Genomic DNA, 14,032 nt, shown 5'->3' on the forward strand with positions numbered 1-14,032 from the left:
ATTGGTTGTTCATGGTAGTTGTGGTATTGATGACAATGGTAATCTTGTAATTACTTGAAGATGATGAGGGTGAGAGAGTAAAAATATCATTTTCGGAAAAAAAAAGAAAAAAAAAATTGATGGCATTTTCGTAAATTATATGAACTTGTGGGGTGAATAGGGCAAAACCAATTTTCAAAAAAAAAAAGGTTAGTTTTGTGTTTGACTTTAAGTTATAGGTCAATTCTGCAAAAAAACCCTTAAATAAATTGGGGTTTCCTGGTTGGTCTACTTGGAGTCGGTTTGTTCGGATATCTATCCATCTATATTTTAATTGCAAGGTGACTTTTAACTTTTGAACTTCCACATTAGAATTAAAGGCGGTCAAAGTCTATAATATCTTTAATAAATAATTATGTTTATTCTTTATATAAATTTTATAGAATTGACCATAAATTAATTATGAGGCAAGTTTCAAAAAGAAGAAGAAAAACATGTTTAAAAAAAACACAATTCATGTATATTATGTTGTTATCCAAACATTATATTCTTTCAGTTGCTTCAATATTATAAATATTTTCTTTCGGTACGATAAATCTCTTGATATATTTGTTGACTAAAAAGACATAAATCTGAATAATAATAAATTTATAGTGGATTTGATAATTATAAGTATCTAAAACTATCATTATAATAAATTGATAATAAAAATAAAATCATACTTTGACACTAATATTTTTAGAAAATATCAATATTTTTATGTGGTGCTAGAATTAGTAAATAAATTATTTTTATTTCAGTGACAATCTGCACAATTTGATATGGATTTTCAAGACGTAATGCTATCTTTTCTTTCTTCAATGCACAATCTGCACAACTTTATTTTGGTGAGAATCTTCTCTCTCGACTCTCTTCAACTTTTTTGTTTCTTAATTTTTTTTCTGAGTTTACTAAAACATTTTTCGGATTTGTTGTCTAGCCTATTATTTACGAAGTGATTTTTTACCTCTCATCAAAAATTAGAATGATTAAAATCATGACTATCTTAGTGAATAATTTCTTTATCGGATGTCCTTAGAAGGACCCTTTAATGAATAATTAGATTGATTTATTAGATTAGATTATTTATTATTAATTAATCTAATATAAATTGGATGATTTTTTTTTAAATGAAAATAAAAAGATAATCTCTATATATATTATGTTGTTATCTTAAAAATATTTTTGAATTATAAAAATTTAAAAACAGAAGGATGCATAAATTAAATAAGATGGGAAAGTGTTTTAAAAATAAAAAGGTATTATATATATATTGTATTGTTATCCTAAAAGTATATTTTCAATCATAATATTTAACAAAATAAAATATTTTCAGTCAAAATATTTTGAAAATTAAGAAACAGAAAGATACTTAAGTAAATATCGTAATATTATCTTTGTATAATATTTTTTGTAGTGTTAATTAAATATGTTGTAATTAAAAGTACGAAAATGATTAAACAAAAAAAATTATAACATCATTTAAAAGTTACACAACTAAAAAGACTATAAAATGCGTTTAGAGCAGTCAAACATTATATTTGAGGTTTCAATGTTAAAACCAAAAAATTTAAGGTTCTAAAAATGTGTTTAGAGATGCTCTAGTATATGAATAGAAATGAAAGGTAGATGGCCCAACTTTTGTATACGACTCACCATTTATCTCATCTTCCAACTTTTGTATACGATTCACCATTTATCTCATCTTCCACTCATAGCCTAAGTATTTTCTCTTACCTTTTATGTTGGTTCCATGCCACTTGCAATTGATCAAGAATATCTTCATACGGTGTTATAATATTTTAAAAAGTACACTAGATTTTGATCCGAACTTTCTAAGCGCGGGTTTGGTTCTTTTTATTTTTTATCCAAAATTGATTTAAAATATACTATTATTTTTGTTTCAAATCATAACAATTGAATTTTTTATATTTTTATCATTTTTTCAAAATGTGATATTTCTCGAAATAGATTTAAAGATGATATGTGTGATTTAATAGTATATATATATATATATATATAGTAATGATAATATTAAACTGTAAATAAGTTTTTCTTGTCATATAATTGACCGTAAATTAATTATGAGACAAAGTTCAAGAAGAAGAAAAACATGTTTTAAAAAGAAAAAAATAATTCATGTATATTATGTTGTTATCCAAAAAAATATTTTCTTTCGGTGATAAATCTCTTGATATATGTGTTGACTAAAAATGAAAGACATAAATCTGAATAATAATAAAGTATATAGTGGATTTAATAATTATAAATATCTAAAATTATCATTATAATAAATTGGGCAAATCTCCAAAATAGCACATTTCTAAGTTTATATCACAAAAATAGCACTCAAAAACTAAAATGACCAAAATAGCACCTTTTTAAGTTTATCCTTTGAAAATTTTAATTTTTTTATTTTTCAAAATTCGAAATCTTATCCCCAAAACCTCATTTCTCAACTCTAAACCCTAAACCCTAAACCCTAAACCCTAAACTCTAAACCCTAAACCCTAAACCATAAACCCTAAACCATAAACCCTAAACTCTAAACCCTAAACCCTAAACTCTAAACTCTGAACCCTAAACCCTAAACCCTAAACCCTAAAATCTAAACCCTAAACCCTAAACTCTAAACCCTAAACCCTAAACCCTAAATCCTAAACCCCACCATTTAACTCTAAACCCTAAGTTTGTGACTTTTGATAAAACATTAAGTGCTATTTTTGTGACTTTTGACCTTGAGTGCTAGTTTGGGAACATAAACTTGATTTAGTGCTATTTTTGTCTTTTTCTCTTATAAATTTGATAATAAAAAAATAAAAAAAATATTTTGGCATTAATATTTGTTTAGAAAATATAACAATTTTATGTGCTGCTAGAATTAGTAAAATAAATTATTTTTATTCCATTGAAAATCTTCCCAATTTGATATGGATTTTCATGGTGTAATGCTATCTTTTCTTTCTTCAATTCACAATATACAACTTTTATTTTGGTAAGAATCTTCTCTCTTGACTCTCTTCAATCTCTTATTTTTTTTGCTTCCTTTTTTGAGTTTACTAAAACTTTTTTTCGTATTTATTATCGTATCTATTATATACAAAATGATTTTTCACCTCTCATTAAAAGTTAGAATGATTAAAATCATGACTATTTTAGTGAATAGTTTTTTATCGGATGTCCTTGGAGGGATCCTTTAAATTTATTTATTAGATTAGATAATTTATTATTAATTAATCTAATACACTTTTACTCCTAAATTCATCGGGTGTAATGAAAGGTGAAAAATCACTTTGTATATAAGGTTTTAACAATCAACCTCAAATCTATTATTGTTGTATCTATTATATACAAAGTGATTGTAAGAAGTATCTAAACAAACCCGATGAGTAAGATAAAAATCTTGTTGGTACTCCTTCGCAATGCATCACTTAAGGTTCTAAGAATAAGTTTAAAGATGTTCTAATATTTGAATAGAAAGAAAAAATAGATGGCCCATCTTTTTTATATGACCCACCATTTATCTCACCTCCCACTGTTAGCACACGTATTTTTCTCTAACATTTATTAATTGTTGGTTCCATGCAACATGCAATTAATCAAAAATATCTTCGTATGATGTTATAATATTTTTTTTTATAATATTTAGAAAGTCCATAAGTGATGTTGTTCGGTCGGAATGCTGTTGAAAAACCCGTCACTTTCAATTGTCTGGCGGTTAATCACAAACTAATCCATAGTCCAGAAGCTCGACCTATCGTTTTACAAGTAACCCCCCACCCCTAATTTACTACCATGGTTTGAAAATTAAATAACAACTACTCCCTCCATTTTATAAAATTACATATTCCAAAAAAAAAAATTTGTTTCAAAAAGATTAATTTTTTGCATTTTCAATACATGTTTTATTAACTAATTGCAAACTTCAAAAAACTTAATTACACTTATTAGATTTTTATTGGTTTAAAATTATGGAAAAACGATAATCACAAAAAAATATGCAAATTTAATGCATTTTATTAAAAGATGTAAAAAGTCTAAAATATGTAACATTTTGAACAGATGGAATATTAATGATTTTAATGTGTTAATACTCGAAGCCATGTAATCATGTTTGTTTAGACACTTCTTACAATCACGAAAAACCATTATAACTAAATCTTCCTAAACTCGTCCCCATTCATTTTAAGGGTACACTTATCAACTATCTATTCCGTTAACCCTTCACGTGATGACAGTAGCCGAGACCCGAGAGAAATACATACTACTTTTTTTTATCAAAAGAAATCCTTTATATACTAAAGCGCAAGTCGCCTGGCGAATCAGATAATGCCATGTGGGATTTTTAAAAAAATTAAGAAAAAATAATTTAAACAAAATAAAAGCTTACAAGAGAAAAAAGCAGGAACCGTATAACAGTTTTTTTAAATAAGCCACACGACCGATGACCCTTTTTTTTTGTGCAACACCAATGACCCTTCTTCTTTGTCTATGATCTTTTTTTTCATTAAAATCTCTCTGATTCCAAACTGATCGAAAACAGAGAATACTAAACGCCTATAATTCTTTTTTCATTTCAATATCCTAATTCATAATTGGGGCCATATGGAATGTCTCGATCTAATGCATAGTACGATATATATCTAATCAAATTTCAGCAACCCATATTTTCCAGTGACACTATCTCCCTTCTTTGTATATATTTGTTAGCTTCAGCGGAGCATTACATGCTTTAAGAAGGTTTCTGAAAGAGTGGATTGGTGGATATGAATTGCTGGAGGTTCAATTGGATCAAAGAGACTATAGGACAAAAAGCATGAAAGAAGAGGAAGATATAAAACATACAGACGCTGATGCAAACGTGGTAACTGGGAATTTTTTTACCGTATAACAGTTTTTTTTAAATAAGCCACACGACCGATGACCTTTTTTTTTGTGCAACACCAATGACCCTTCTTCTTTGTCCATGATCTTTTTTTTTCATTAAAATCTCTCTGATTCCAAACTGATCGAAAACAGAGAATACTAAACGCCTATAATTCTTTTTTCATTTCAATATCCTAATTCATAATTGGGGCCATATGGAATGTCTCGATCTAATGCATAGTACGATATATATCTAATCAAATTTCAGCAACCCATATTTTCCAGTGACACTATCTCCCTTCTTTGTATATATTTGTTAGCTTCAGCGGAGCATTACATGCTTTAAGAAGGTTTCTAAAAGAGTGGATTGGTGGATATGAATTGCTGGAGGTTCAATTGGATCAAAGAGACTATAGGACAAAAAGCATGAAAGAAGAGTAAGATATAAAACATACAGACGCTGATGCAAACGTGGTAACTGGGAATTTTTTTTTTTTTTTTTACATTTAAAAAAAAATTGTGTTTCCATAATGATACATTAATTGTTTTCCTACTGTACAATTGGTTTCACATCAAAAGGTGTATTGAAAACATTTTTGAAGATAATGTGGTGAGTATAGTATACTTTGATACTTTTTTCTATAGTTTAAATGTTTTAGATATTCGATAAGAAAATTGATTTATGTATGGTCATAGGAGCCAGAGTAACACGAAGTCTTGGAGATGGCAAAACCCATATGAAGGGGTAATTAAATTCTATGGCAAAATTAACAGAGGTATATTTTTGCAACTATATTTTTGTATTATTGCAGTCTTTGCAATACATAATTTGTGATTTTCAGATGTCGAATACGCATGCAATGATAAAGAAATTAATTTTTCCACTCTACTGCATCACTAAAACAATCAAATTCGTCAATGATTTTATTGAAGCCTCTGTTCTCGAAATATCTATATATGTCACTTTTAATTATACATAAATAAACTTTTTTTTTATTTGTAAGCAAAATAACTTTCATGAGTAGCATGGGATCAATACTATAAGCAAAATAAAAACACTGTTTGCAGGTGAAGGGATATTATAAATTCAGTTATGTCCCAATCTTTTTTGTAGGCACTATAATAAAGAAATCCTGTCCGGTAGAGAAGGTAATATATTCTACAAACTTTACAGTTCTATCTTTGCTTTTTCATAATTTCGATTCAAATTCTTATTACAAACTAGCTTTAAGTTGCATTTTCCTCACAAGCATTGATCTTCATTGTATCTTATGTTTTAATAAATTCTTTACCATATGTAGTAGTAGTAGACAGAACACTAACTAGGCTAAATCACCTATATATTAAAAGAGAAGCATTACAACATTTTAGGTAGTCATGTGTCATCACCACAATGAGTCTTAGAATCCTTAAAGAATTAGGTTGTTCCATCTAAATATATAATAAACTTTTTATTAAATTAACAATAAATTCATTATTAATGTTTTTTATTTTTTCCTTAAATAAAAATTACGGAATTGCCTAATGTAGCTAAAGTATATATGACAATTAATGATTTTGATAATAAAGATTTGATAAAAAGTAGTGTATTCTTTATCATATTTGTTTAATTTTAAATTAATAAAATAAATTAAACAATTACATTAACCATATAATAAAATTTTAGATTTTTCTGTATATGTTATAATTTGATTTTTTCTAAACGACTATAAATTACTAAAACTGTTAAAAATCTCACATTCAAATATTTGTGATCTATGATTTAATTTTTTTGTTATGATAAAATACAAATAGTTACAATTTTTTTTGTTATGATAAATGTAAAAGATATATATATATATATATATATATATATATATATATATTAAAATTAAACTATATACCATAAAAAAATATATAAATATTTTAATTTTGAAATTTACTTTGAAGAAATATTTTTGGTAAAAGCTATTGACAAATATTGACAACTAAATATTTAAATTTTAAACTTAGCCTTGAATTTTTTAATAATTTATAAATTACTAAAACTATTAATCACACAATGAAAATTTTGTTATCTGTGATTTAAAGTTTTTGTTATAAAAATATACAAAAAAATATATATGAGTAGAAAGCTTCATTTAATATATATATATATATATATATATATATATATATATTAATTTCATTTAAATTTAATTATATACCATATAAAATAGAAAGTGATTGTTTGAATTAATGAAATTTATTTATGTGACCACATCAATTTAATTATATATGTAATAGTTACTGATTTTTTAATTATTTAATATATATTTATTATTTTATAAATATGTTAAAGAACATATAAAATATAAAAATAGTATATATAATGTTCGTTCCGCGCAAGGCGCAGATCTTAACCTAGTTCATATATCAAATTTAAGGAATTTTTTACCCGTACATACTTGTACATACTATATCATTAACATTACCATATGATCAAAGTTCACGTATGTTTTTTTTATATCAAAGGGTAAATGATTTGCCAACATAGTGTTCTCATTTGTCTCTCGCCTCCAAAAAATCCATGACAGGGGATATGTATGTATCAAAGAAAAAAAACTCAAAAAGTGATCTAACATGTTCTGCTTTTAGGGGGTAAACAAAGACATTCTCAACTTTTGTCATTAACTACAATACTAATTTCAAAAGCTTCGGTTAAAAAGATTTAAAAAGTAAAAGACGAAGCAAATGGATGTTACCGTATAATCTGTTTCGAGCAAATTTTCTTCTATATATTCTTTTTGGGGTGGATAATTGAGGGGAAAGTGGGATGTGCAAATGGCTTAGGAGGATTCTAGGGTATACTTTATTCATCGTCATTTGAGACTAAAGCAAATGAGAAAGGCTTGAACTTGTAACCATCCCCATGGAAGAACTTCCCCATGAACTCAACCCAGTGAAGACGCAGAGCATGAAGAAACGCACTCAGTGTTTCCATCATCAGAAGTATAAACGCTGTTGCAAACGCAAACACCACTAATCCGATTAACCTGATCAAAATGTTCTCATACCTGTTTTGCAAAATTCGGCGATTAATTTGTAAAATAAAAAAAGTGATAAATTAAGTTTTGTAAAAAACATGAAACTAAAACTACTACTCACCCCCAGGCAAGAAGAAGAACTTTCTCATAGAAGACCGTCGATAATTCCGAATGAGCCAAACTGTAAAACGTCCAAGAAGACTATTAGGAACAAATCTGAACATAAATAAATGGTCATATGGAAAAAAAAACAAAGCAGAAAGGTTTACCTAAGAGCCCAGAGACGAAGGTAAGATGCTGTGTTAGAAACTGAACCTAGAACAAACTCTATGGAGTGAATCAATTGATGTACAAAAATCTCGCTGAAGTTGAACTCTTCTTCCTGATGGCCTCTAGCTGAGCCTGGTTCTACATCCAGATCCACCTCAGAAGTACCAAGAACACCGTACGTGCGACCTTGAAACCTCTACAGAAACAAAATTTTCATTCATTGTTAGGCCCCACAAACAAAAATAGATGCAGTGAAAAGTTTAAAACGGGAGATACCTCCATGTGAATTTTCCTGAGAGCAAAGGGTTTAGGAAAAAGCATCCATGGGACAGCGATGAATGCCATAAGCAGTAACAAAATCTGCAGAATAGTGGTTAAGATGAGTAAGGATGGAGCAAAAGCTTATGTAGCTTTGGATTTAAAGTAAAGAGAGGAGGAAACTGTGCCTGAAGTGGACGTTGGCCCCAGAACAACTCATTTTCACCAAGTTCTTCAGTTGGACTTAGAAACATGTAGATCATGACATGATACAAGTCTGCTTGAGATCCAGTGCACCACTTGATGATGATGAGTAGTGATAGGTAACCGAATAAGCTGTTCAGGAATATCATCTGAGGTATGAACTGATACCTGATGATGACACATCACAAAGACATACGTAAGTTAGAAACAGGGAAAATTAATTCAGAAGCTTGGGAAGATAATAATAAAGGACGAACAAACCTTATGTCCAGCGAAGAGCCGAAGAATCGAGCATTGAAGAAACTTAATATTAGTCCCAAATTCATCTGAGCAATTCCCAGCAGGATAGACATCTTCATCTTAAGCGAGTTTAAGTAAGGCAATTCTGAACGACTTCCACGCCAACTAGGATCTACGCCAAACGGGTACGGATCACGGTACTTGACTAAACCAACCGTGTACGCATCACTAAATAAAAAAGTAATATGCATATCAGCAACAGGTAGACTAATAATAAAATACATGACTCCTCACTTGATCAAATTCAAATATTTTACATACCTACAAGTAGTATCTCTGCATTTGTAAGCTGAACCACCAAAGACGTGGAAAGGAACAGAAAAGAACTCATTGTAGATAAGCCCACAATATATTGAAAAAAGTGCCATTAGTAAGATTACATAGCGGCCTCCAAATAGCATCTCCATAAAGCTTCCGAGTTTCTAGTAACGGTAAGACACAGAAAAACCATACCAGATAAGTAAAAATTTCACACAGGAAATGATATGCGTACCACAAATGCATCTTTTTCTCAAGTTAACCTTTATATTAGAGTGAGAATGTAAGCTAAGTGTAGTTACTAATTATCAATATATTCTACAGAAATTCTGAATAATTGTAAATCACCGGAAACTGCATCAAGATCTGAGAGCAGAAAAGTGCAACATAACTATTGTACATCTCACTTCAGAATCAAACGTACACAATCTCAATCGGCCACTAACCAAAGCAAAACAAAACTCTATGTTATGAATGTTTTATTCAACTTGAAAAGTATTCACCTTATGCTCGAAGCCAGTAATATAACTAGTTGTTATTCAATTAATACAAAAAAAGTTGGGCGCCAACAATACCTGCGAACTTAGCTTCCTTTCACGGGTAAGGAGATACAACGCTCCTAGCAGCAAGCATAGACCATGACCCCAATCCCCAAACATAACAGCAAACAAAAACGGATATGTGACAACTGAATAAACTGCCGGGTTCGCCTCTTGATATCTTGCAACACTGCCAAGCAAGCATAAAGTCGAGAATACATGAGATGGTGAGCAGCGGAAATAAACTGGCAAAGCAATCAACAATAACTTGATTAAGAAGATACGATACGAAGAAACTTCAGTTTTTTAGAAAGCAGCCAGTTACTCTTCTAAAATAATTTATGCATGATGAGGGAAACACAGGTCCATACACTTGCATCTAAATGATAAGGGGGTTTCATGCTCGTGGACATTACGATGGTGCCAGATTATGCTAGATAATGGAACTAACCCGTAAGCATCGATAATCTCCTGGAACGCATTTGTAAGTTTGTTCGTTCTGAAATAGGTGGGAGGTGATTCTACCGCTTGCATTATATGAAATATAACGCCCACTTGTGAATTGCTGTCGAAAGTGGCTCGCTGAAGGACCTCATGAATCTGCGCAGACGTTGCTGATGAATGGATTGCACTTGCAAGGAAATAATAATAGTTATGTAAAACGGAACAAAACATTGCATTATACCTGGGTCTTAGCAAATGTGGGGCACCAACCTTCGCCAACAAGGCATTTCTTGGTTACATCAAAATTTAGCATGTTCAGAGTATCATAAACTGCTTTTTCTCTCCGAACCTAGAAGCAAAATGCCAACTAAAATCATGGCTGTTCCATCTATGGATCATACAATCTCCCATATACTTAACGAAAAAGATAATTATAAAACTAACTGCAGATGCTATTTTTTTACCGTGGTCATCCATTTAGTCAAGCTGTAACCAACAGCATTAAGAGCATCATTCCGATGGCGAGTTCCAGCATCTAGAGTGGCTTCCAGATCAGAGAGTCGGGATAAAACCTAACACCAGATACGTTGATATTTTAATGTGATGCAGTAACTAACAGTCACTAGCACTACTGTTCAGGATACGAAATATTGGTATTCTCCAAATAACATAGCGTGACACAGAAACTAACAGTCGCATATGACTCGGACATAAGCCAACGACAAAATCATATGAACAAGAAGAAAGCAACTTCCAAGAATTATTAAGAAAAAAAATCGCACAACAATATCTTAGAACAGCGCTCTCTGACTGAACATAAAAAGAACAAATGTTGGAATATCCAACTTACTTCTCTCGTAAGCTGCCTCTGCTTTGTTGTATCCTCGGGGACAGGATAACAATTTGCACCAAATGCTTCACATATTTTCAATATTTTTGTCCTTGCTTGCTCCCCAGAAAAGAAAACCACAAATACAATTTTCTCCACCTATAAGCACAAAGCCAGCTAGTAATAAGCATCTCACTGAAATAGGAAATGATTATTATCGAGATAAAGAGAATATGCTGTCTGAGAAAATAAGAGATCATTATCACCATTTCTGATGTTGAAGGATCCATGATCTCCTCATCAGAGGGTGTTTGGTTGAAAAGCATATTGCCTCTTGTTGCACGAAACAACATTCTTTCAAACCTAAGAAGTTTGTCTTTGTTAATGATTCCACTAATAAATCTCAGTCCTGATTGATTCAAGGGTTCGGGCCTCATTTCCTGAGAAGAAAATAACTGAATTCTTAGTAAAGATAATTTGAGATTCCGAATAACAGCAGCAAATGGAATCTTTGAAATGCAATCACCTGCTCTAGTAAAGAGGAGGTCTCAATAAAACCGTTATTTGAGTAGGTGCCTTCATGTAGTTCTGTTTCATCTCCAGTTGCATGAGCATTACTTGAGACGAGGAAACCATTGGCCTAAAAAGAAATAAATCATAGAAAGAGAAGATGAGAGCCTATCTTAACAGATAAAAATTGAACGAGAACTGAACAACAGCTACTGTACTACACAACAATGTGAACTGGTCAAGAAAATTTCTAATTAATATAAACTTGAGTAAGAAGGGCGAATACACGTACCTTTTGAAGAACTATCTTGAATTCAAGAAGTTCGTTATATGTCTGCCGAAGCTTTTCACTGTTTGAATTCATTTCCAATACTTCATGCTCGTGATCAGCAAGTTGTCTCTGCCGAAGAAAGCAATTGTAGATACAAAGTGTTACAGGAAGGTATCATGCCTCATCCCCCAACAAAAGAGGCATTAAAATAGATCATACCAAAGACTTCTCATCAGAAAGAGAACTAGAAAATTCATTTCTTACCTCCAAATCTCCAAGCTCAATGTACGGTTCTAGTTCATGGCGTGGTGAACATCTTAGACCAGCTTTATCAATTTGGTCTTTGAAAAACCGAAGCTTCCTTGACATCTCACCACATCGTTTTACCTGTTAAAAGCACCGAGAATTTGCATAAGCAAAGGAGCTCATATACACACAGCTACACCCAACTCCTAAGAAACTGTGGAGACAATTCATCTTGAAAACAAAAAGAAAATCAGAAACTAAACTGTTCAAGAAACACTAGCACTATATAGAAGAGAAAACATATAACTAAGGAACCAATTTATTCAAAGCTGAGCAACATGTCCAGTTTCTCACTGTGGATAATCAAGGCTTGGTAAACAATATCAACCTGAGTTAATATAACACAATAGACTAAAGGAGTATACGGTTATACTTTCAAAATAAATGAAATCTTAAGAAGAAATCTATTACAGAATTTTCAAAACAAGGTTAAATAACCACCATTAATTATGTCGGTGACACCTGAATGAAGCTACATTCTTCACTAAAAAAATCCTCTAACAAGAACCATCATATTTTCGCCAGAGTTTCTACTGAGCCTAATACATATACTGACATGACATCCATATCAAGCCAAATTTGCACACAGCATCAATATAGTAGACACCTATTACAATAGAGGTCGAACCGAATGCTGTAAAAATTTAAAGAGAACGTTGAGTGGATACCTGATTAGCAAACGTCCGCTGAAAGGGACTTTTATCTGCATTTAGCTGTCAAGGAAACGAAGATAAGAGTGTATCAGATTCTTCAAATTCAACAAATCTCATTCGTAATCAATCCAGCAATCAATCTCAATCTAGTTCAAAATTTTCAAAGATCATCACTATCCACTCGCTGTGTGGAAGTAACGCATCACTCAAGAGCGGATCAGAGATAAATAATAATAACTCTCGCTACATTGTGAGATCAAACATCTCAATCTTCCACCGATAGCTAATCATCTAAACGGAGATGGCAACAGATTCGATCGATTTGTTAAAGAGAAGAAGGCGAATCTGAGGATTCACAACAACAACGACACTCACGTCGCGAAACTGTAAGAGGCCGAGCTCGCCGAGATAAGTGACGCAGCGGTGAGCGGACTCGACGGGGATGATAAGCTGGACGAGCGTCATCTTCTCCGAGCGCATCAGATCCATCTGCGGCAACTTGTCTAAGAAATCGTCCATCTCTCTTCCTTGTGCTATATCGCTCACTCTCCCCGATCAGATCTGAAATTTGTGTTCCGTCGAAGATCTGTGGAGCGGAGTTCAGTTTTTGTTGCCGTCGACAACTGCCATGAGAAAACGAGGATTTGGCATCTCCAATTTGAAGAAAAAAAAAAATATGTTAAAAATAATAATTGTTATTTCGTTCACTTTCCTTCGGGCAAAAGTTTGGCGGATACTAAAATTTTAGGGATTTTATTATCGGTTGGATTCTGGAAAGTCAAACAATTAGCTAAACACAAAACAAATGTTATAAAAAAAAAAAAGAACAAGAGTATTCTTGATCAACAAAGATTCAGAAAAACAAAATCATTAATGTTGAATCCTAAAAACAGTAATCGAGTTTACGGATCCTTAATCAAACAATAAATAGTGTTTAGGGATCCAAAGGTTTCGTTTATTGAAATGTTTAAGCTAAATACCGAAAGAAATGATACAAAAGAAATGAACAAGTCGTACAAAATGACTAACTCAGTCGTTAATAGATGTTTTCTCTCGATGTTCTGTGTGTGTATTGTCTTTTGTCTTTCTCTCGCGCTTCTATAGATTTTTCTTCGTGTCGACTCCATCTTCTCACATCATTACTCATCTGGTTTGGAACAGTGTTCGGCGGAGTTTTTAACAGTTACGTTAGGCACCGTAGTAGGACGTAACACCTCTCTCTCTCTTTCCTGACATTCGGTTGCGTGTATCAGGTCGTTCTGACGGATTAGTAAGTTGGGTTCTCGATGGGTCGTTCTTCC

At 31.5% G+C, this 14,032-nt stretch overlaps 1 protein-coding gene across 1 annotated transcript; it reads right to left on the reverse strand.

The window, feature by feature from the left end:
• Nucleotides 1-7,341: 7,341 nt before the first annotated feature.
• On the reverse strand, nucleotides 7,342-13,461 carry LOC125585445 (V-type proton ATPase subunit a1-like). The gene is made up of 18 exons (XM_048754514.1): nucleotides 13,107-13,461; nucleotides 12,747-12,791; nucleotides 12,037-12,159; nucleotides 11,794-11,901; nucleotides 11,518-11,631; nucleotides 11,258-11,431; nucleotides 11,013-11,150; nucleotides 10,627-10,734; nucleotides 10,404-10,511; nucleotides 10,170-10,318; nucleotides 9,755-9,908; nucleotides 9,183-9,343; nucleotides 8,883-9,089; nucleotides 8,606-8,789; nucleotides 8,436-8,519; nucleotides 8,159-8,355; nucleotides 8,011-8,070; nucleotides 7,342-7,919 (listed from the first exon to the last, which is right to left on the reverse strand). Exons 1-18 carry the CDS (start codon nucleotides 13,248-13,250, stop codon nucleotides 7,715-7,717), a joined length of 2,463 nt encoding a protein of 820 aa, XP_048610471.1. The 5' UTR covers nucleotides 13,251-13,461; the 3' UTR covers nucleotides 7,342-7,714.
• Between the last annotated feature and the right edge of the window lie 571 nt (nucleotides 13,462-14,032).

The sequence above is a fragment of the Brassica napus genome, chromosome C4, assembly GCF_020379485.1.
Source record: "Brassica napus cultivar Da-Ae chromosome C4, Da-Ae, whole genome shotgun sequence".
Taxonomy (NCBI): domain Eukaryota; kingdom Viridiplantae; phylum Streptophyta; class Magnoliopsida; order Brassicales; family Brassicaceae; genus Brassica; species Brassica napus.

Coding starts and splice junctions, on each gene's coding strand:
- LOC125585445 (XM_048754514.1), bottom strand. CDS start 13,250: ATGGACGATTTCTTAGACAAGTTGCCGCAGATGGATCTGATGCGCTCG. Junction 12,160..12,746: donor AGCGGACGTTTGCTAATCAG/GTATCCACTCAA, acceptor TGCTTTTAACAG/GTAAAACGATGTGGTGAGAT. Junction 8,356..8,435: donor TCAGGAAAATTCACATGGAG/GTATCTCCCGTT, acceptor TTGTTTCTGTAG/AGGTTTCAAGGTCGCACGTA.